Source organism: Pelodiscus sinensis, chromosome 15 (genome assembly GCF_049634645.1).
Source record: "Pelodiscus sinensis isolate JC-2024 chromosome 15, ASM4963464v1, whole genome shotgun sequence".
Taxonomy (NCBI): domain Eukaryota; kingdom Metazoa; phylum Chordata; order Testudines; family Trionychidae; genus Pelodiscus; species Pelodiscus sinensis.
In genome coordinates, this window is record NC_134725.1 from 23296663 (window position 1) to 23317822 (window position 21160).

Sequence of the window (21160 nt, forward strand, 5' to 3'; positions counted from 1 at the left end):
GCAGATCGGGGCAGCCATTTAAATTTAAATGAAGCCGCGATTATTTTAATCGCGGCTTCATTTCCCTCTTCCGATCTGGCTAATCTACATGCCTCCGTCGAAGGAGGCATGTAGTCTAGACACACCCTAAATGTCCTATGAGATGCGTTTGCCCATATATATATCACTAATGGCAGGTGTGCACGTGCATTCCAACTCATATATACTGGGTGCACCTGCTATCACTGCAACGTATAAAGTACTCACTCACTCAAAGGAGAACCATGATCCCAAAGTGCAATTGAAGTTCAACTAGAACAGGTAGAAAAACAGAAGGAAAAAAACTGGGAACATTTTTCACCATTATTTTCCAGTTTAAAATTTCATTGAGTCTCCAAGTGTTCATAAATTTAATCAAACTTCAATATATTAGAAATTGCAGCTAGCTTTATAGCTTGTCTAAAGTGTGGTGCATGTGCGGGGGGAGGGGAAAGGGTGATTTGTGTGAACATTTAATTGATTTTGCTCTGTTTTGGATCAAAATTCAAATTACTTTTTTGATGGAAATTCTGAAATGTAAACCATTTGAACCAACTGTAGGAGCCCCACTGGTGCAATGTATCTCAACTGAGTCAGAGCGAGGGGGCAGGTATTGATCCAGGAACCAGACAGAACCAAGTTTGACTCTGGTCCCACACAGAGTTTGGGGGCAGTTAAAAAACCCACCTTTTTACCTGAAATGAGCAAACAATCTGTAAGTGAAGGAGAGACAAACATGGAATTTTGAGGTGTCAGTTTTACAAATCAAGATCTCCACTTTCAAACAAATAATCCCCTCATTCGCCAAATTAAACAGCAATAAAACTGGTATATAGAATAACTGATTCACATCTGATAGGACCATAACAGAATCTGACTGGTATAAAAAGCCACTTAAAAAAACAGGATCTGCGATTTGAAAACATGTGCATATTAGAAGTTTAATCCCCCACAAATCCTTCAAAGACAAGACTTCAATGAAAGGTTTTTTGTACACAGCAATCAATCATGAAATAAATCTAGGATAGAATTTCAGAGAGCAGAATAGTTAGATTTATGTGAATTACACTGGCTTCATGTATGTAACTGCAGCTCAGTTGACCAGCTAGACTCAATGCATATAACAGCTTTCAACTTGCTCAGAGCTGAAAGAGCGATTCCAGCTCAAGCTGTTGAGGTGTATGCTGAAGATTTGGAGGACAGATTCCTGTTGTTGACCATCTGTGTTTGTGTGGCCAAGGTTTAACAATGAAGCCCTTACATTTAAACATCTGGAATCAAAGGTGACCTTCACGTCCTTTATAAAGGATCTACAGACACTGATCTACAGAAACTCGCATGGGTTAGCTTGACATCCAGTGGCAGCATATATGTGTTTGTGAAATGAACCGCTTTGTGATCAAGCCCAATTGTTGCATCTTTCCCATAGCCTTATCCTGGGGTTACTTTTGCTCCAGGAATAACAACTGAGCTTCACTGCTATCTTGTCTATTTTCATTCTACCAGAGTTGCATTTCAATGTGTCCCCTGTCCTCTTTGCTTGACAGTTCTTAAACATCCACTGTGTCACATCTCTGTGGAACTTTTGGAACTCTCATTCAGCAATCTCTTTATTCTTTAGCTGGTGGTGGTAATTGGGGAGGAGGGAACAAGAAGGTACAGAACTCACAATCCCTTATTAGACCTTTAACTAAAACATGAAAATAAATCCAGTTCATTTCTCACAGAGAACTCAAAACCTTCACTGCCACATTCCCATTTGTTTTGGCTGTAACAGTGTAGCACGCTATGATGTTATCCACTACCAGTCCCTGAAGCACTGTAATGTCTCCTCGTCCATGTTCCAGGATGTCATAGTGCTACACAAACCACTGCTGCTGTCCACATGCCTGTTAGCACAAGGCTTGCTAAGAGTCTGAGTGCTGGCCAGGCTGAGACGGAATCTGAGGAGGAGGTGCATGAGCAGACCTCATAGCCATTTTCTGAACGGCTCTCGTCCTGCCGCCCTTGCTTGGCACGTGCCCCTGTCTGGTTGCTCCCGGCCGAGTCTGGTGAATCAGACTGCATGTCACTGCACGCCAGCCAGTCTCTGGCGATGGACTGGGGGTATCCAGGTTCTACTTCTAGGTCACTGTCTAACACTTTCCAGTACTCTTTGCCTCTGAAAAAATAGGTTGCACCTGGAAAAAAAGAGATATGCAAGATTAGCAGGCTTGAGCTCTGGAGGTTTCCCTCTCACTAGTGTCTTGCATGCAGGTCCTCCCTGTTGAAGGACTACCCCTTCCTGCTTCTCTATGTGGGAACTAATGATACAGCCAAGAATGACGTTGAGCGGGTTACTGTGGATTACGTAAAGTTGGGAAGAAGGATCAAAGAATTCGGAGCATGAGTGATGTTCTCATCCATCCTCCCTATTGAAGGGATAGGACTGGGTAGGGATTGTTGAATTGAGGAAGTAAATGTGGGGTTGTGCAGGTGGTGTCGGAGAGAGGGCTTTGGTTTCTTCGACCATTGGACTCTGTTCTGGGCACAAGGAATGTTAGGAAGAGATGGGATCTACCTAACAAAAAGAGGAAGGAGCATCTTCGCGGGCAGGCTTGCAAACCTAGTGAGGACAGCTTTAAACTAGGTTCGTTGGAGGACGGTGATCAAAACCCTGAGAGGAGTAGGGAAGTAGCATACCAGGAAGACATGCAAAGAGGAACAAGCAACAAAGGAGGACCCCGATTCTAATGGAGAGGGTAGGATAATCAGCCAGTTATCTAAGTTGTTTGTACTCCAATGCGAGAAGCCTGGATAACAAACAGGAAGAATAGGAGGCCCTGGCCTAGTCCAAGACCTACAATTTGATTGGGATAACAGAGACGTGGTAGGATGACTCGCATGACTGGAGTGCTGTCATGGAAGGGTATAGACTATTCAGGAAGAACAGGCAGGGGAGAAAAGGAGGTGGAGTTGCACTGTATGTGAGGGTATGTCTACACTACAGAGTTAGTTCGAACTAACGGACGTTAGTTCAAACTAACTTTCATAGGCACTACACTAGCGCTCCGCTAGTTCAAACTTAATTCGAACTAGCGGAGCGCTTAGTTCGAACTAGGTAATCCTCATTTTACGAGGATTAAGCCTAGTTCGAACTAGCAAGTTCGAATTAAGGGCTGTGTAGCCCCTTAATTCGAACTAGTGGGAGGCTAGCCCTCCCCAGGTTTCCCTGGTGGCCACTCTGGCCAACACCAGGGAAACTCGTATGCCCCCCTCCCGGCCCTGGACCCCTTAAAGGGGCACGGGCTGGCTACGGTGCCCGTGCCAGGTGGAAGCCTGACAGCACCCAGCCAGCAGACCCTGCACCTGGCACGGCTCGAGCCACCCACCCAATGCCCCCCAGCCCTCCCCCTCTTCCCGGGACCAGGCTGGCAGCTCCCGGGAGCTTGCCCGGGACCGCAAGAGGCGGGCACCCGCCTGGGCTAGTGCGGACATCGTGGACCTTGTCCACGATCTCCGCACTAGGCACAGGAAAGTGGCCGTCTAGGGCAGGAGAGCTGCCAGCCTGGCCACCTAGGAGCAGGTGTGCATGAAAATCAAGGGGGTCCACTGAGACCCCCGACCCTGAGCCCTGAGCTTACAATGGCCGTACTGGGTCAGACCAAAGGTCCATCTAGCCCAGTAGCCTGTCTGCCGACAGCGGCCAACCCTAGGGACCCTGGAGGGGATGGACCGAAAACAGTGACCAAGACATTTGTCTCGTACCATCCCTCTCCAGCCTTCCACAAACCTTGGGTAGGGACACCACTCCTACCCCCTGGCTAATAGCACTCCATGGACCCAACCTCCATCACTTGATCTCACGTCCCTTTAAACTCTGTTCTAGTTCTAGCCTTCACAGCCTCCTGCAGCAAGGAGTTCCACAGGTTGACTCTTTGCTTTGTGAAGAACAACTTTCTGTTACTAGTTTGAAGCCTGCTACCCATTCCTTTCCTTTGGTGTCCTCTAGTCCTTCTTTATGGGAACTAATGAAGAACTTTTCTGTATGCACCCTCTCCACCCAACTCCTGCTTTTAGAGACCTCTATCCTGTCCCCCCTCTGTCTCCTCTTTTCTAAGATGAGAAGTCCCAGTCTCTTTAGCCTCTCTTCATATGGGACCTGTTCCCAACCCCTGATCATTGTAGTTGCCCTCCCCTCTCCCAGCCTCTCTCTTCCCCTCTCCCACCTCCTTTTCCCAGTCTTCCCCAGTTTTGTTCAATAAAGACAGATTCCATTTTTGAACACAGTTGTCATTTATTTTGTACATCAAGAAAAGGGGCTAGGGAAGGGTAAGTGGAAGGAGGTGAGGGAGGAATGGGGCACGAGCCCCCGATGGGGAGGACTGGGCTGGCTCTGCGGGCTTCTGGGGGTGGAAGCTCTCCTGCAGCCCCCCAATTGCCCCCTCTCCTCAGATGGCAGCCTGCGGCAAGTGCAGCCGGGCTGATGGCCGAGTGTTGTGATGTGCCCAGTGTGGGTAGTCCGGGCACTCCAAGCCAGGACTGCTTTGCAAGCGGGGCACCCCTGAGAACTGTCTGTCCGGGGTGGGGGTCGGGTCCCTTTAAGCGCAGCCCTCGGCTAGCCTGAGATAGCATCTCCACGCTCTAAGTCCTCCTCTGATGCCCTGCCGGCACTGCTTCCGGCCATCCTTAATCCCGGTTCAGGGTCCACTTAATGTGGATATGCTAGTTCGAATTAGCAAAACGCTAATTCGAACTAGTTTTTAGTTCTAGACGCGTTAGTTCGAATTAACGTTGTAGTGTAGACGTACCCTAAGAGAGTACTGTGATTTCAGGATCCTGACCAAGAGAAGAAAAGAGAGTAGTAAAATACACACCGTGGACTTCAGAAAAGCAGACTTCGACTTCCTCAGAGACCTGATGGGCAGAATCCCCTGGGATCCTAAAATGAAGGGGAAAGGAGCCCATGACAGCTGGCAGTATTTTAAAGAAGCCTTATTGAAGGCACAGAAAGAAACCATTCCAATGCGTAGCAAGAGAAGCAAATATGGTAGGAGACCGGATTGGCTTACCGGGGAAATCCTTGGTGAACTTTAGCACAAAAAAGGAGCTTACAAAAAGTGGAAACTTGGACAGATGACTAGGGAGGGGTATAAATGTATAGCTCGAGAATGCAGGTGAATTATCAGGAAGGCGAAAGCGTAAATGGAATTGCAACTCACAAGGGATGTGAAGAATAACAAGAAAGGTTTTTACAGGGATGCCAGCAAGAAGAAGGTGATCAGAGAGGGTGTGGGGCACCTACTGGATGAGGGTGGTAACCTAGTGACAGATGTTTGGGGAAAGCTGAAGTACTTAATGCTTTCTTTGCCTTTCTCTTCATGGACAAGGTCAGCTCCTAGACTAATGCGCTAAGTGACACAATATGGGATGAAGGTGGACAGCCGTTGGTGGGGAAAGTACATGTTAGGAACTATTTTAAAAAATGAAACATACATAAATCCATGGGTCTGGACTTAATACACCCGAGGGTACTGAGAGTGTTGGCAAATGTCATTGAGGAGCCTTTGGCCATTATCTTTGAAAAGTCGTGGGGATCGGGAGAGATCCTGAATGATTGGAAAAAGGCAAATGTAGTGCCCATCTTTAAGAAAGGGAAGAAGGATGCTCCAGGGAACTATAGGCCAATCAGTCTGACCTCAGTCCCTGGAAAAATCATGGAAGGGATCCTCAAGGAATCCATTTTGAAGCACTTGGAAGAGAGGAAGGTGATCAGGAATAATCAGCATGGATTCATGAAGGGCAAGTTGTGCCTGACCAATCTGATTAGATTCTATGATGAAGTAACTGACTCTGTGGATATGGGAAAGTCAGTAGATGTGATATACCTTGACTTGAGCAAGGCTTTTGATATAGTCTCCCACAATATTCTTGCCAGGAAGTTAAGGAACTGTGGATTGGATAAATGGATGGTAAGATGGATAGAAAGCTGGCTAGACTGTCGGGCCCAGTGGGTAGTGATCAACGGCCTGATGTCAGGATGATGGTCAGTTTCTAGCGGAGTGTCCCAAGGTTTCGTTCTGGGACCGATTTTGTTTAACATCTTTATTAATGACCTGGATGAGGGGATGGATTGCACCGTGAGCAAGTCTGAGTATGATACTAAGCTAGGGTGAGAGGTAGATACACTGGAGGGTAGGGATAGAGTCCAGAGTGACTTAGACAGATTGGAGGATTGGGCCACAAGAAATCTGATGAGGTTCAACAAAGACAAGCATAGAATCCTGCACTTAGAACAGAAGAATCCCAAGCATTGTTACAGGCTGGGGACCAACTAGCTAAGTAGCAGTTCTGCAGAAAAGGACCTGGGGATTACAGTGGATGAGAAGCTGAGTCAACATTGTTTGTTTGCCAGAATAGTTATGTTGGTAAAAGCCCTAGTGTAGATGCAGCTATATTGGCACAAGATACTTTATACTGGCATTGATGATTTTGCTTCACTGAAACAAAATACACAGCGGCTGTGTCTAGACTGGCAAGACTTGCCAGCTGTCTACACTGGCCGCTTGAATTTCTGCAAGAACACTGACTTCCTACTGTCTGAAATCAGTGCTTCTTGTGGAAATACTATGCTGCTCCCGTTCGGGCAAAAGTCCTTTTGCGCAAAAGGGCTAGTGTAGACAGCTCAGATTTGTTTTATGCAAAAAAACCCCGATCGCAAAATGGCGATCGGGGCTTTTTTGCGGAAAAGCACGTCTAGATTAGCACCGAAGTGCTTTTGCGGAAAAGTGTCCGTGCCAATCTAGATGCTCTTTTCCGCAAAAGCTTTTAACGGAAAACTTTTCCGTTAAAAGCATTTGCGGAAAATCATGCCAGTCTAGACATAGCCAACTTGTTTATATGTGCTTTTATGCTAGTAAAATGGTATGGACTAGCACTTTTGTTTCCTCTCCAATTTACCCACAGTTAAAGCCACAACATTAAGTGTAGACAGGAACTTAGTTTTCAAAGAAAAACTCTCAGCTAAGCTGGCACCAACTCACCATCTGACCATCTCATTGCGTCATCTAATATATTTGGAATGCCCTTCCACAAAGTGGCCTCTAAAGGATATCCAGGATCCATTCTGCGCTCATGGTCATCATAGCGCCAGTAGAGATTGTCTTTAAAGAAATAAGCCTTGTCATTTTGGGCCCAGGAAAAGGCTGCATCGATGCCTCCCGGAGGCAAGCCAAAATCTGAAATTGGCCGAGGGTATCCTTCCTCCACATTGTTGTCTTTGAACACCCAATATCTGTCTCCTGGGAAGAGGAAATAGGCACAGATCAGTATCAGTCCTGCTTCGCAGAGGAGGCCAGGCGTCCTTGAAAGAAAAGGTTACATTCTATGATCCGTTGTTGTGACAATCCCTAGATTCCTAGCATTCCAGAAAGGAAATTACAAAACAGCCGCTTGCTGTGGAATCTTCTTCTCGTGAAAAATGCTGTTTGTGTCAAATTCCCCCTTAAATACAGCCAGCCTTTGCTGTTTTGCTGCTGGAGGCATTAGGTCCCAGGACGTAAACTTGCTGATTGTGCTTTGTAACCTCAGGCTAGTTGTCTGTGGTTATGCCATTTATTAACTGTTTAATAACGGTTTAATAGAAATAAAAAGTCACATGTGCTTTTTGAGGGCGAATGGAGAAGTTCTGTCTGGAATTCTACTTTCAACACAAACGCACATACACAACAGTGTTCCTGGTAAGCTGTGCACTTGTGCGGCTTCTCAGGGGAGATTTGAATGCCACTCAGCTGATTAGCAGAGCACCAACAGCTAGGTTCTTTGTTTCTACTGGTGGTGCACATTCGCACCTGCCTCAGTGCACATACAAATTTTATTTTGTACATAGACAGAAAAAATTCACCACTAGATGGAAAAGATTAGAGGGAACATGCCACTTTTGTAATTGCACTGTATACCTCATGTTTCTGAGCAGCCATTCAGCTGGATTTGAAAGACCTGCACATATGGTAGAAAGACGACATGGGGCTCAAGCCATCTGTCTCTCTTGGGTATCTGGCCCTCATTACCATAATATTTGGCTGTTCTTCCAAAGGGGAATCCATATAGTCCATGCTCTAGCGTAGCTGCTCCTATGTCACAGAGGGGAAAAACAGCAACCCCATGGATTCAAAGTTGTGAATCCATGCCAGCAGCTATAACTGGACCCATGGCTCGTTTGCCTCTCTTCTTTCAATAGCTGTGTGGTTTGGCAGTGTCCGGTGGAATCCATGATGTCACAGAGGCCATTTTTTATTTCCTTCATATGCGAAAATTATGGTTCAGCAGTTTGTGGGGGGCCTTTAAAGCTTAAATGGGTACAGAAGAATGTGTGAGACCCATTACTGAGGATAATCCATTTCTACAGTCTCACCACTGCAATTCAGCACTTCTGAAATCAATAATTTACCACACTGAAAGTGCAACATTACAGAGGCAAAAAGCAACTTCTCACGGAGTGAAGCTTAGCATAGCTGCTCTTTTTGGAGTTATTCAGTAGAAGAGCTCCCTAAAAAGCACCCCAGATTCAGTTTGAGTGCTGCTTGCAATAATTATACAATGGAAAGACAGCCAAAATGTTGAGTGTGGGAAATTGATTAAATTCAGACTACTGGCAGCGGGCATGACACAAGGAATGACTGAACCCGAGGTACACTTAGTAATTCTGTGTGGGACACTTTGCAAGTATGAACCCAACTGAATGTCCAGCCATGGAGGTGGAACATAGTTTACTGAAGTGCACAGTAATGAATGAATGAATCAATGCACTGAAGACAGAAATGGTTTTCAGCTATATCATACTCAAATGAGGATTAGGGATAAGACCCTGGCTGTACAGCTCCAAAACTATTTGAGCTAAAGAAACTCTCTCCCTTTACTAACATTACTGTTTGAGAAAGTGAATTGTTTTTATTTTCTTTTAAGAAACATAATTGCTGCTTATTGACTGGCTCTATTAGCAACCTAATATGTACTAGTCTTGTAATGGTGGATTCATGGCAGCTTAGGGCACACTAATAATGACCTAGCAGCTCAGTGGAACACTGAATTCCTCCTTGATTGAAGGACTGATGGAAACCTAGAGCGGCCAACATGTAGCAGCATCCTTGGATTTTTCAGCAAGAGATATGTGGACTCTTTAACAATGTTTTTGCTCTTACCTTTGAAGAACACGATCTTGTGGTCATTGGTTCTCTCATACACTGCATCCACACTATCCATATTGAGGGGGAGACCCCGCCAGAAACGGTGAATCTGAGCTGGCTGAAGGGAGACTAAGTGTTTATTGCGAGTCAGTCTCCAGAAGTACTTGCCTAGATGAATACAGATTGGACATTAATGAACCATACCATAACACTCCCTTGCTGGGAGAAAAAAGCTGTGGGTGGAGTCAGGTGACAATAGAAAACAAAGTGTGATAGGTGGGAACTATGGAACAATAGTAGCAATCTTTTATTCTACACTCCTAAGATGGCACTGAGCCATAAGGTGAAATCCATTCCCATTTCCCTTTCAGATTCTGCATTGCAGTCACTGTTTTTCTGTCGAATAAATTAATCTTTTACTGTTAAAAGCATCCATGCTGCTCCAGAGGGCATTCTGTAGGGAAACCAGTGATATTTCCTCTTCTTTCCTCCAGGCCTAAATATGCTGCCTCAGCATCAATAACAGCAGCATTAACTCCCGTTTTTAGGATTTCTGATGCTCTAATCAGTACTATTAAACTGGTGCCCAATGCCCAATAGCACCTTAGGAGAAAAGGGAGGGAATGACAGGTTTTTTAGAGATGTTACTTTATAATCTTCAGCAACACAATAATGAATTTAGTTTTAAAGCAAATTTTAACTGTGCCTAGCACAGTAAATTCAAAAAATGACAGTCTATATCTGAGGTTGGCAAATGCCTGTTAAATAGCTTCATTACCACTGAATAGCCCTTTCACAGATTCAAAGTTCTGCTAATAGGTCTATCAGGCTTCTTTCACTTAAGTTAACTAGATTCTCTCCCTGAATTTTGGGTTCCTTATGCATTAGTATATTCTGTATATGAGTAAGCACAACTCTGATTACCACCCAGCAAATGAGCACTGGAGACCAGAGAGTACTAAGGCAGCTAAAACCAGGCTAGATCAGACCACAGAGTGGCCAAATAAGTCATACCATCAGAAAAGACAAAAGTATCTGGAGCTTTTCCTCTCCTCAAGCCTCAGATGGCTTTTACTACCATATGTTGCTCTGCCAAGTGTTTGAATATTTTACACATCCCTGTGCAATAATACTTGGAAGAACAACTATTCTAGGAAAAGACTGTCTGGAATCCAGTGTTTTTTATAAAGGGATAGGAATGGAGGAGTTAGAGTGAAAAAGAAAAAATACACTAAGGAAGAGCAGAAAAGGAGACACAACTGGCATGTATTATGCATCATTACAAGGTGGACAGAGTCCTTCTCATCCCAAATGTTACAATGGGACAAATTCTCTGCTGATGATAAGGGCCCATCTACAGCAACCTCAACAAAACTATACCATCTATGTCAGCTCTAGGTACTGGGGCTAAGCAAGATACCACACTGGTTGTAAGGGGAGGAGAAGATCAAAGGTTGCTGGGGGAAAGCTTAAGGCTGGGATATATAAAGGTGTATCAGGCAGTTAGGTTGCTATAACCAATTCAATGGGAGTTGTGTGCCTAATTCCCTTAGGAACATTTGGAATTCTCCACCTGAATTTCTACGATTTTGTGGCACATTCCATGGATGTGTTTTCCTCTAGGATCTCTATCCAGTGAGATGTGAGTTGGAGGAAGCAGGCTGAGTACCCACCCTATCTCCTCACAGACTCCTCTCTGGTATCCCCATACCCAATAAGCTATTATTGTGAAATATGCACATCCTTTTTAGTATGGCTGGGATGCCCTTGAGAAATGAGCAACAGGCCCAAGACATTCAACTCCACTCCTACAGAGCTGACAGACTGAGATACCAACTTTCAAAATTTTATGGAAATTAGATCTTAGCCTAATACTGCAAAGAGGCAAAACTCGAACATTTAAACATCTGCAGAGTGGGTTTTTAATTACAATTATAAGGATTTATATCACATACTTGTTCTTCTGCTGTATTTTACCTATTTGGTCTATATGACTTAAATCTATGTCTAAATAATTAATTCAGCTGTTAGGAATGGCTGTAATTGCAAATTCTTTTAAGATCATTACAAATCTAATATTCAAACTGTGTAGCTGTTGTACATTTATGGAAACACATGTAATTAAATAAACATGTTCTTTGTATCACTTCCACTTCAAAGGTAAAGAAACCCCAAGGAGACCAGGCAGAGAAGGATTCTATGCAACTGAGGAGGCACAAGCAGTATTCTCTAGATAGCCTTTCACTCTGATGAGACATTGCCAACAATTGTTCAGTCAACATGGAACCAGATGGTACTGTAATTTTGTGCATGTCTTGTCTTTGGATGACGGTGTATCATCTACTCTGTGATGATTAGGCCTCAGTTGGAATACTGTATATATTTCAAGAATGATGTGGAGAAATTGGAGAGAGTCCAGAGAAAAGCAACAAAAATGATTAAAGATCTAGAAAGCATGACCCAGGAGGGAAGACTGAAAGAATTGGGTTTATTTAATTTGGAAAAGAAAAGACTGAGAGGGGACATAACAGCTTTCAAGTACCTAAAAGGGCATTACTAGGAGGAGGGAGACAAATTTTTCTCCTTGGTCTCTGATGATAGGACAAGAGACAATGGGCTTAAATTGAAGCAAGGGAGGTTTAGGTTAGACATTAGGAAAAGCTTCCTAATTGTCAGGGAGTTTAAACAATTGACAAGGAGAATAATTGCTAGGAAAGTTATGGAATCTCCATCATCAGAGATATTAACGAGCAGGTTAGATAAACATCTATCATGGATGATCTAGACGGTGCTTAGTGCTGCCATGGGAGCAGGGGACTGGACTTGATGATCTCTCGAGGTCTCTTCCAGTTCTAGTGTTCTATGATTCGATGAAGTGTGTAAGGAAAGTGAAATTGAAGACATTCAGGGCAAAAGCGAAAGAAATCAGCTGTTGTTCTCTCAGTATCAAATTTGTATTTTGATACTGCAAGTGCCAATTTCAGTTCAGCACTATGAAATTGTGGACGGCAGTGGCAAAGCAGACGTTGCCGGGCCAGTGAGAAACTATTTCTAACGGTGGCCACTGAAAGCGGATTCAGAGCAAAGTGTAAAACTCCTATAATGGGAAGTAATGGAAAAACATGACTGTGTGCAAGGTTAAAGGGGGTGGAAATGGAGTTTATTCTGAGTGCCAGGCTCAGTGATTGGCTGGCGTCCTGGGGGGCCTTATCATTAAATTTGTGTCACTGCTGATGTTCTTATAGTACACATTCCTAATAATTCACAAGAATCCTACTCAGTTCTTTGCCTCTTTAGCTTCTAGCAGCAGTGAGTTCCATAGTTTAATAATGAGTCCATTTAAATGTATTGTCTTTTAATTCCACTGGATTTAAAAGCACCAAGCACTTTCAGCTTTAGATATGTCCCTATTCACAAATTTCCTCCTAATTTTTGGCTCAGAGGAAATGCCTGATTTATCCCTCAATATTGTGTATACCTTTACTATGATCCTCACTTACCTCCTCTCTAAAATGAGCAGGCATAATTTAGTCTCTATCCCCTCCCCTGGAAGTTCCTACATGTTTGCATCATCACCGATGCCCCTCTCTAGGTCTTTTCTATGTCTGCTGCATCCTTTTTGAAAATCATGCCTGTCCCACTAGTTTCAAGCTAGATGACGATTCTATTATTTCCCCTCTGTGCAGGTAGCCTGAAGGTGGATGTAGATAGGGGGCCTGAAAGATCTAAGAGCCCTGTACACTGCTCCAACAGTGTAATGTGACCACCATGTCAATGAGAATCAAACCCTGGCAAGCAGCTCTAGAGCAAACAGAATAAATACTACTGGAGGTGAACCTAGAACTGTCACCACCACTCATACTCTATGCCCTGGACATCCTGGCAAAGCCATACCCTTCTGGGGGCCAGGTTTAAAGATAAGAGTAGATGGAACCATTTGCACAAATGGTGCCTTGCTTCATAACACAGAGCGACATGCAGCTCCGCCTTGGTGAAGATCACCCATGCTGTTCCATAGAAAGCAGCTGCTTACCTTTGAAGAAGAATGCCTCTCCTCTGATCTGTGCCACGGCATCAAAGTGAGTGTTGCACCTGTTGGGTATGTCTCTTCTGAGTCTGCAGAAAAACAGCACTCAGGTGAATGGCAGCCCTTCCTCCACAGCAGTGCCTTCCAGCTCCCCAGGATGTGGCGCTGCTCCACTAGGTGAGCAGCAATTCCCTCCCTGCTGACAACACTGGCTTACATGGTTCAAGACAATTCTGCAGGGGACAGAGAACTGGAATCTTCCCCAATGTTCAACAGGACATTGCTGTAGCTAGAAATGCGGCAGAAGGTCACAGAGGCCTAAAATTTGGTGCCTCCTGCTGTGAAGCCAGCCTTGCATTCAGGGGATTTTCCAAGGCAGAGGCTCTGCAAAGCTTTTCTGGGCAAATGTCAGCTTTAAGAGTTTTCTCTACAAAATAAATCTGTGGCAGATGTTAGAATCATGCCAAATTATTATGAATTATAGTGATGGGTATGAATAAACGTGGTAAGTATCAGTTTGGTATGTCTTGATATGTCTGAACTTGCTAGAGAATTCTGGGAGCAGGATTCTGTTAACATCAGATAAATGTCCCTTTCTGGATGGCTTCACACTGTGGACTCTAGTAAATGAATGATGACAGGGTAAACATTGATTGCGCTTTGGCCTGGGTCTGTTCTATAGCCCTTCTTTCCGAAATGTTAATTAAAGAAAACCAGTAATAAATACCCATTGGGTGCATTTCTAAGACATGTGACTCGTTTGAGAATAAAAGATGTAATTCCCAAGCAAAGTAAATTAGTTAGTAGATTCCCCAATTAACTTCTGAAGAGTTTCAAGCCTATGAGACAGAAGACCTGGAGGTAAGTTGTATCCCGCTTTGTGGGATGTTCAAGGAACTTTAGAACCAAAAGGACTCTGGGTGATATAGACCCTGATTTGTGGGACACGTGACAGAACAAGTACCTGAGAGGGGAAAGAAAAGAAGAGAAGAGAAGGTCTCCATCTACAAGTGGCAGATATACCAGCTTTGTTTTCCAGGCCATCATAGTTACTAAGGGTTTATACTTGGGAGATTGAGACTGTCAGGTCGGTTTCCCACTCTGGCATTCCAAGTGCAGAAGGTGGGGGCCCACAAAAGAACTTACATACTTTGCCTCTATAGGTTCTCTTTGAAACAAACAAACAAACCAATAAACATTCCCCAGAGTCACAGACTCTGGAAAATAGGCTGCCACTATCAAGTGATTTAAACCCAGAAAAAACAGGAAGGAATACTTGAATTCCTTCCCTAGTAGTACCCCAAGCTCTTTTGCCACAAGAGAGCTTGAAAAAAGAAACAAAAAGCACAGAAAATAAATGGTATGTCTTATAGTTGACCTCTTAGGCTAGGCAGATATTCACAGAGAGCTCCTATTAGCTTTCCAGGACACGAGAATCAAATCATCACCTTAAAAAAGATGATTTTATTAACAAAAAAAACCCCCATATACTTAATAAAGCATACGTGGTTGCTAGGTGTCACAGAGCAACTAAGAACAACAAATTAAAACACAGAGAACATAGTATCTCTGGGTACAGCTTCAATTATGAATGGTGCGGGGGGAGGGGGGAGCACATGGATTTTACAGAGAAGCTTAGCCAAACAACCAAAACAAAGAAAAATACCCTGATCACAACTAAATACATATTTTTCCTTATTTACTCATGATCTCTTCATGGTCTAGTCCAATTCCATGCCCCCAATTCCAAGGAGGTATGGTAGTTCTGATTACTTTATCTGTTCTTTCTAACCCTTAACTTCAAACTCCTACAAAGAGAGATGGCAGCAGGTATGTATATACAATTAAAATTTCAATACCATGTCCCATTGGTTCTTCTGGCCCCTGCCAACACCCTTAGCTACCTGAGTTTAACCTTTTAGTCACTAAATGCTGGCCAGCACTCCTCCTATTCATGACAGAGGCTTATTAAGGAGTGTGTGTTATAGAACCTTTACTGTTTGTGCGACTCTCTCAAATAAATTACTATGTATTAAGCACATTGTTTTCTGAATTTTCACTGGGACTGGCAATAAGCTGCCCACCTGTAAGCCATTAATGATCTGTTTCAACAGCAGGCACAATCCTCCCTTTCTATGTGAAGCCATCACCTAAGACCCAAGAGATGAGCAGCCAGATGCTTCTCTGAGTAGCATCTCTGTAAAGCTAGAGGAACATCAATGAAGACAAAGTTATTACTCCAGCTTAACAGTGGTTCAAGCCAGAGCCCACTGGGCCCCCTTTATGGGAGCAGTAGGGTACTTGCTAAACAAAAAGCCCACAGGCTTGCCTGGACTTACACCCTGAGCTGCTGGGCTTACAGCTGTACCATGAGGCAGCCACAGATACCAAACAAAGAGGATGAGGAACCAGATGGTGAATGCTTAGATAGTGTCTAGCCAGGCTGAGACCCCAAGCCACTTTAACAATGGCTGGGATGGGTAGAAATGGTGTCCCTAGCCTCTGTTTTCTAGAAATGGGTGACAGGAGAGGGATAAATCTGTTGTGTTTACTCCCTCTGGGGCATCTGGTATTGGCCACTGTTGGCAGACGGGGCTAGATTGACCTTTGTGGTCTGACCCATTATGGCCGCTCTTATGTCCTTATGTAACAAAGTATGTGATGGGACTACAGGAAGCATGAAGAATTTAAAGCATAATGAAGCTGTGATTAATAGAAAGCAAGGAAAGAAAATATGAAACATACATAGATCAGCTACTCTCCATGACAGGAAAGCATAAATCTAATTTGCCCTTAGACGACCTCCATGTCAAATTGCCTGCACCATCCTTTTGAACTGCTCTCTATGTAATATGTCAGCCACCCATCTGAGCCCAGTCATGACTTTGGAAGCTCATTCTCCCAAGGTTGAGGGATAAAGGGGTAATGATCACTTCTTGCGTCATCAGTGTCTCTGCAGAGAACATACAGGAGAAAGCATTCTCTTCTGTCCAGGCTCTCGAACTGGACCCATTCCCACGGTACCTGAGCACCCTTCAACTCCATAAAACAAACTTCATGTTAGTGATACAGTGCTGTAAGATCTAAGGGAAGAGCCAGCTCCCTTCTTTCAAAGCATCACAGCAATAAACACTGCTGATACAACTGTGCCACTAAAACTGTGACAAATCTTTGTGCTTCTTAGAACAGTTACTAGCTAAATTACACACATGTTCCAGAGGAATGGGGATTAGAATCCTTGTCCTTCAGCTCCATCGCTTGACCTGAATGACAGCTCCCTTTGCAAATAGCAGAAGGTCCCTTATCTTCTATGCAGTCCAATCACAAGACGGTGAGTGCATGTGCAACTCTCCCGCCTTCCTTTACAAGGGATTTACTTTAAATGCCAAGAGGGAAGGAATCTCTGAGCCCATTATGATGACATCTCCGCAGAGGGTATCTAACTAAACAAGAAGAATAACCAGCCCTTCCACACTATGATGAGGTCATCCTCATCTCCCACCATCAAACCCCCTTTTGTTTCCAGACTCTTTCGGGGATTTTATCAGGAAGAGTCCACCACACAATTCTGATCTGGGTCAATAAATAGATGGAATTATCCTATGGCAGGGAACAGCATTTGCCTGCCCCCACCCCCAGTCTGACACTGCTACCAGCATTCAGGAAACTCTCCATAAAAAGGCCCTTCCCAGGAAAGCCTCTTGCTCATTCTCATGGGGCAGGGAATAAGAGAATATCCTTGCAGCCTCCAATGACCTCCTTGCTTCTAAGGCACAAAGCAGAATTCTAAAGACAGCACTTCAATTATACAAGGAAACCTCCAAATATAACTAAGCCCCTGGGGCCATGGTGAGCTGCATCAACTTCATAATGGTAATTCATGAACTCTGAGCAGATTACACCAACAGAGAGAAGGATTCCATGCTCCTGATATGTTGCCCGGAGCTGTCATGCCTCAGAGATTTATTTACTCCTCTGTGTATTCACTATTCAAGAAACAGTTGTCAAAATGAAAATCCTGTATCAGGTCCTCAGCTGATATAAAATTGGTGTTCCTCCACGGAAGTCAATGGTTTTATGCTGATTGAGACGCCAGCCATAATATGCCATATGCAATATGCCAGCCCCATATCTGCGCCCAGTCATGACTTTATAAGCTCATTTTCTTAAGACTGAGGAGAAAGGGGTGATGTGGCCCCATAGAGTTTAAAAAACAAACTCTCCTGGAGTGACTAACAACAGCTGCAATTGTTACAATTAAAGAATTTTAAAATCATACTTGGACTTTTATCACCCTGATGCTATTTCGGTTATGGCTTTGCTCTTCCCCCAGCTTAAAAGTGTGAGACTCGACTAATCAATTTTGTACTCTTTCTAGTCTCAGAGTGGTAGCCGTGTTAGTCTTTATCTGTAAAAGTAATGAGGAGTCCTGTGACACCTTAAAGACTAACATATTTATTTTGACAAACTTTTGTGGATAAAAACCATTTTATCAGATGAATGGAGTGTAAATTACGGATAGTAGGATATTATATATATCTCTATATCTCCCAACCAGTATTTCTTGTAAGATGAGCAATTGGGTGGCCAGCCAGAAGAGACTGAAATGCTGCCCAACTGACTAGCAGAGTGTCCACAGCGAGTAGCACGTGTCTCTACGGAGAGTGCCTCGGTGCACATAAATTTTATTCCATCCATGGATAGAAAAAATTAGAGGGAACATTGATCCCAGACTTTGTGATTTCCACTCCATGTATCTGATAAAATGGTTTTTACCCACAACAGCTGATGCCCAAATAAATCTGTTGGTCTTTAAGGCGCCATTGGTTTTTCATACCCTTTCTAGTCAGTTTCATGAGCTGATTCTCCCAGTGTTGCTGTCAACTGTTGAAGAGAAATACTTCAGATATAAAATAAAAAGTTTCATTGAATTAAAAACATCATGAAAATATTTCTATGCATAGTAGGCCAAATTCATTTCTGGTACAAGTCATTGAAGTCTATGCAGTTACACCAAGATAGAATTTTGCTCATTGAGACAGAGAGAGAATTCCCATTTTCCTCTTGTAGCTCCTATTGTTAGAAATACACATAATAAAGTCTAGATTTTCATATGTGAATAGCAATTCTGGATCCCCAACTTGAGAAAATATAAAGGGCCCCAATTCTCAGATGGTGGATGCCCAGCAGTTTCTGAAAATCCAAAACAAAATATAAGCTTTGGCTCAAATCCAATAGGGTATATCAATATTAAATCAATACATGTTATAGGTCCAAATACTTTTCTGAATCTGAGACCATGTCTTCACTAAACAGAAGATTGACACTGGCACAATCGATTTTCTGGCTTGATTTAGCGAGTCTAGTTAAGACTTTGTTAAATCAAACTCCAAGGCTGCCCCTGCCGGTGGCTGGTACTCTGGCTCTTGCGAAGAGTAAGGGAAGGTGACAGGAGTATTTGCTCTCATCAGTCTCCCAGTGGCGGGGAAACTCGAAACAAGGTATGTTGACTCCAGCTAGGTAATTAACATAGCTGGAGTTGTGTATCTTTATTCGACCTTTCCTTTTAGTGTAGATCTGGCCTTGGTCTTTGCCAGGTAGACTTATCTCAGGAAAATAAAAACACCATACACCCCAAGCAGAGGTGAAGTTTTGGACTATGTATAAACTGCAGCATGGAGAAATGGCATTCACCTCATTCTTCTTCCTTAATAAGTAGTTCAGAATTTGCACTTTTCCTTTTTTACACACCCTCCTCTCTGACACACACACTGAATTTCTTATTTATGTTCCAGTCCTGAATTAACATCTCATTAAGCTTCTTATCCATACTGGTTTTATCCTTGGATTACTTTTAACCCCTCTGGATCTTCGTTATACAGAGATAACAAAGAATGCAAACATATCATTGGCCAGAATGATCTCTATCTAAGAGGTTCCTAAGCTGGAAGAATTAGCATCTCTGGGAGAAGCACCAATAATGGATTTTCAAAAAGTTCAAAGGTTGGGAACTAGCCATTATTTTTGTGGGGAGGGAGGAGAGGCAGGAGAGTAAAGAAGTCACCCTGTTGCCCACTTCTTTAACTCCCTGCTGCCACCACTGTGGAAGGGAAGCATCCACCTCGTAGTTAGAGAAAACATCCATGCTTCAGATGAGCCTTCACAAGGACATCAATGGCAAGTCTGCTTACTGCACAGTGGAGCGGTTCTCTGGCAGCTCTGGCAGAACGGGATGGTCATCAGGTTTGGTTACTTCAGGCTTGGCTGTTGGGGACACAGAGTCCCTGACTCCTAGGAATGAAAACAAGGAAGCATTAAAGGACACGTCCTCCCCACTAACTGGACAGTGTATGGTTGAGAAGTGAGGTCTGTGAGAGCCAATGATTACGAAGGGAAGCATAAACTCGCTCCGAGGGTGTGAACTAACCATATAGCTGCCAGATTCTGACTTTGTCATCGTAAGGCAGGTCGTACTTCAGGGGATCCCCCACTGGTCCCTGGTAATAGGGTCTCATGATAGAATCTAAGGCAGAGATGTGGGTCAAGCCGATGGCGTGGCCAAACTCATGCACTGCCACAGCAAACAAGTCCATCCCATGGGCATCTGAAAATAAAATCACCATCAGCGTCAAAATAACACTGCACGCTTATCATACTTCAGGTGGTGGACATTCAGGAGTCTACTTCAACATGCACATGTGTTTCAGTGTGAGGGAGTGTGGCCTAAAGTTTGGAGCAAGAGGCTAAGAGACTGCAGCAGTGATGTATAACCTAGGCTAGTGAGTGGGCTACAAGATTGTTGCAACCAAGACAATCTCCCGAGATAGAAAAGTTTTGCTAACAGCACCTGCATATTTAGAATTTGCAGGGGATGCTGATTAAACCGTAGCAGCACTTTTATTGTATGCAAAGATAGTGCACAGCTCTCACAGTCAATGTTGTGTGCAATCAGCATACATCTTACTTCACATGCCCTTGCTTTATGGGCATGTCACTTTAATAATACAAGTAGGGTGCCTACTGCTGGTCTACAGGAAATCAGCAGGGATCTTCCTGGGAGAGATAGTCTCTGATCAAACAGACCTCTGGTCCACATGTTTACAAACAGGAAATGCTTTTCCTATACAGTTGGGCCAAAATACCGGTGTTTCATTCTAACAGCGAAGGGATGGGGATATCCACCACTGAACAGTTACCACATTGCTATCTGTCAAAGCTGTCTTCACTGCCAGTTGGATATTCCCACCCTCTGAACTGCTGGAGTTAGCACTGCACTTAACGAAGCTCTCAAGGACCTGGAGAGACAAGGCCAACGTAAGGATTTTACTCCATACAGGGACAAGATCACTGGAAAGCCTCAGGTTCACTGTCATGAGATACAGAGTTTCAGGCTTCACACAGGGCACCTTTATTAGCAGCTGTATAGCAGCAGAGTTAAACCTGACATGTGCCTAACAGGAGTGGCAATGGGTCCTGCCTGAGTGTCTCTCTGGAAATCTCAGTTGACTGTCCAGTTTTCCTTAGGAAAACATCCTAAGGGGGTTCCACAGTAACTGCCCACATCTCCACAGCTTGCCCCAGAACTTCATGTGGTGTGAGCCAAAAACACCTAAGTCACCAAACACAATGTCAGTGCATTGGAAGGATGCGTGTGGACACCTCCATGATCCAGTCTGAGAATGGGCAGGGCAAGAGGAAGAGTCCAGTGAACAAATTGTTTGGAATAAAGGACTTTGTGCAAAAAGGGTGCAAGTGGAGGAGGAGGGAGCTGCCTGTTATAAGGCAGCTTTTGTGGGGAGGATTCAAAATCAGGTTGTCTATGGTCACAGCAGCAGCAGCAGATGCAGCACTGATGGTGGAATGGTCAGCTTGAACATTCCTTGTACCCAGAGCCTTTCTTCTGGAGGTTCTGATTTTTGAAGGTGGGGAAGGAAAGAGAAAAAGAGAAAAT

General features: G+C 43.9%; 1 protein-coding gene across 3 annotated transcripts in view; it reads right to left on the reverse strand.

The window, feature by feature from the left end:
• Nucleotides 1–133: 133 nt before the first annotated feature.
• The window catches only part of MMP17 (matrix metallopeptidase 17), a 181043-nt gene continuing 160016 nt past the window's right edge, over nucleotides 134–21160 (reverse strand). For all 3 annotated transcript variants that reach the window (XM_075898412.1, XM_075898411.1, XM_075898413.1), the window contains 6 exons: nucleotides 19637–19813; nucleotides 19401–19500; nucleotides 13216–13298; nucleotides 9198–9350; nucleotides 7041–7298; nucleotides 134–2198 (listed from right to left, as the gene is read on the reverse strand). In XM_075898412.1, coding sequence (XP_075754527.1) covers nucleotides 1870–2198; nucleotides 7041–7298; nucleotides 9198–9350; nucleotides 13216–13298; nucleotides 19401–19500; nucleotides 19637–19813 — 1100 coding nt within the window. In that variant the 3' untranslated portion in view covers nucleotides 134–1869. The remainder of the gene's footprint in view (nucleotides 2199–7040; nucleotides 7299–9197; nucleotides 9351–13215; nucleotides 13299–19400; nucleotides 19501–19636; nucleotides 19814–21160) is intronic.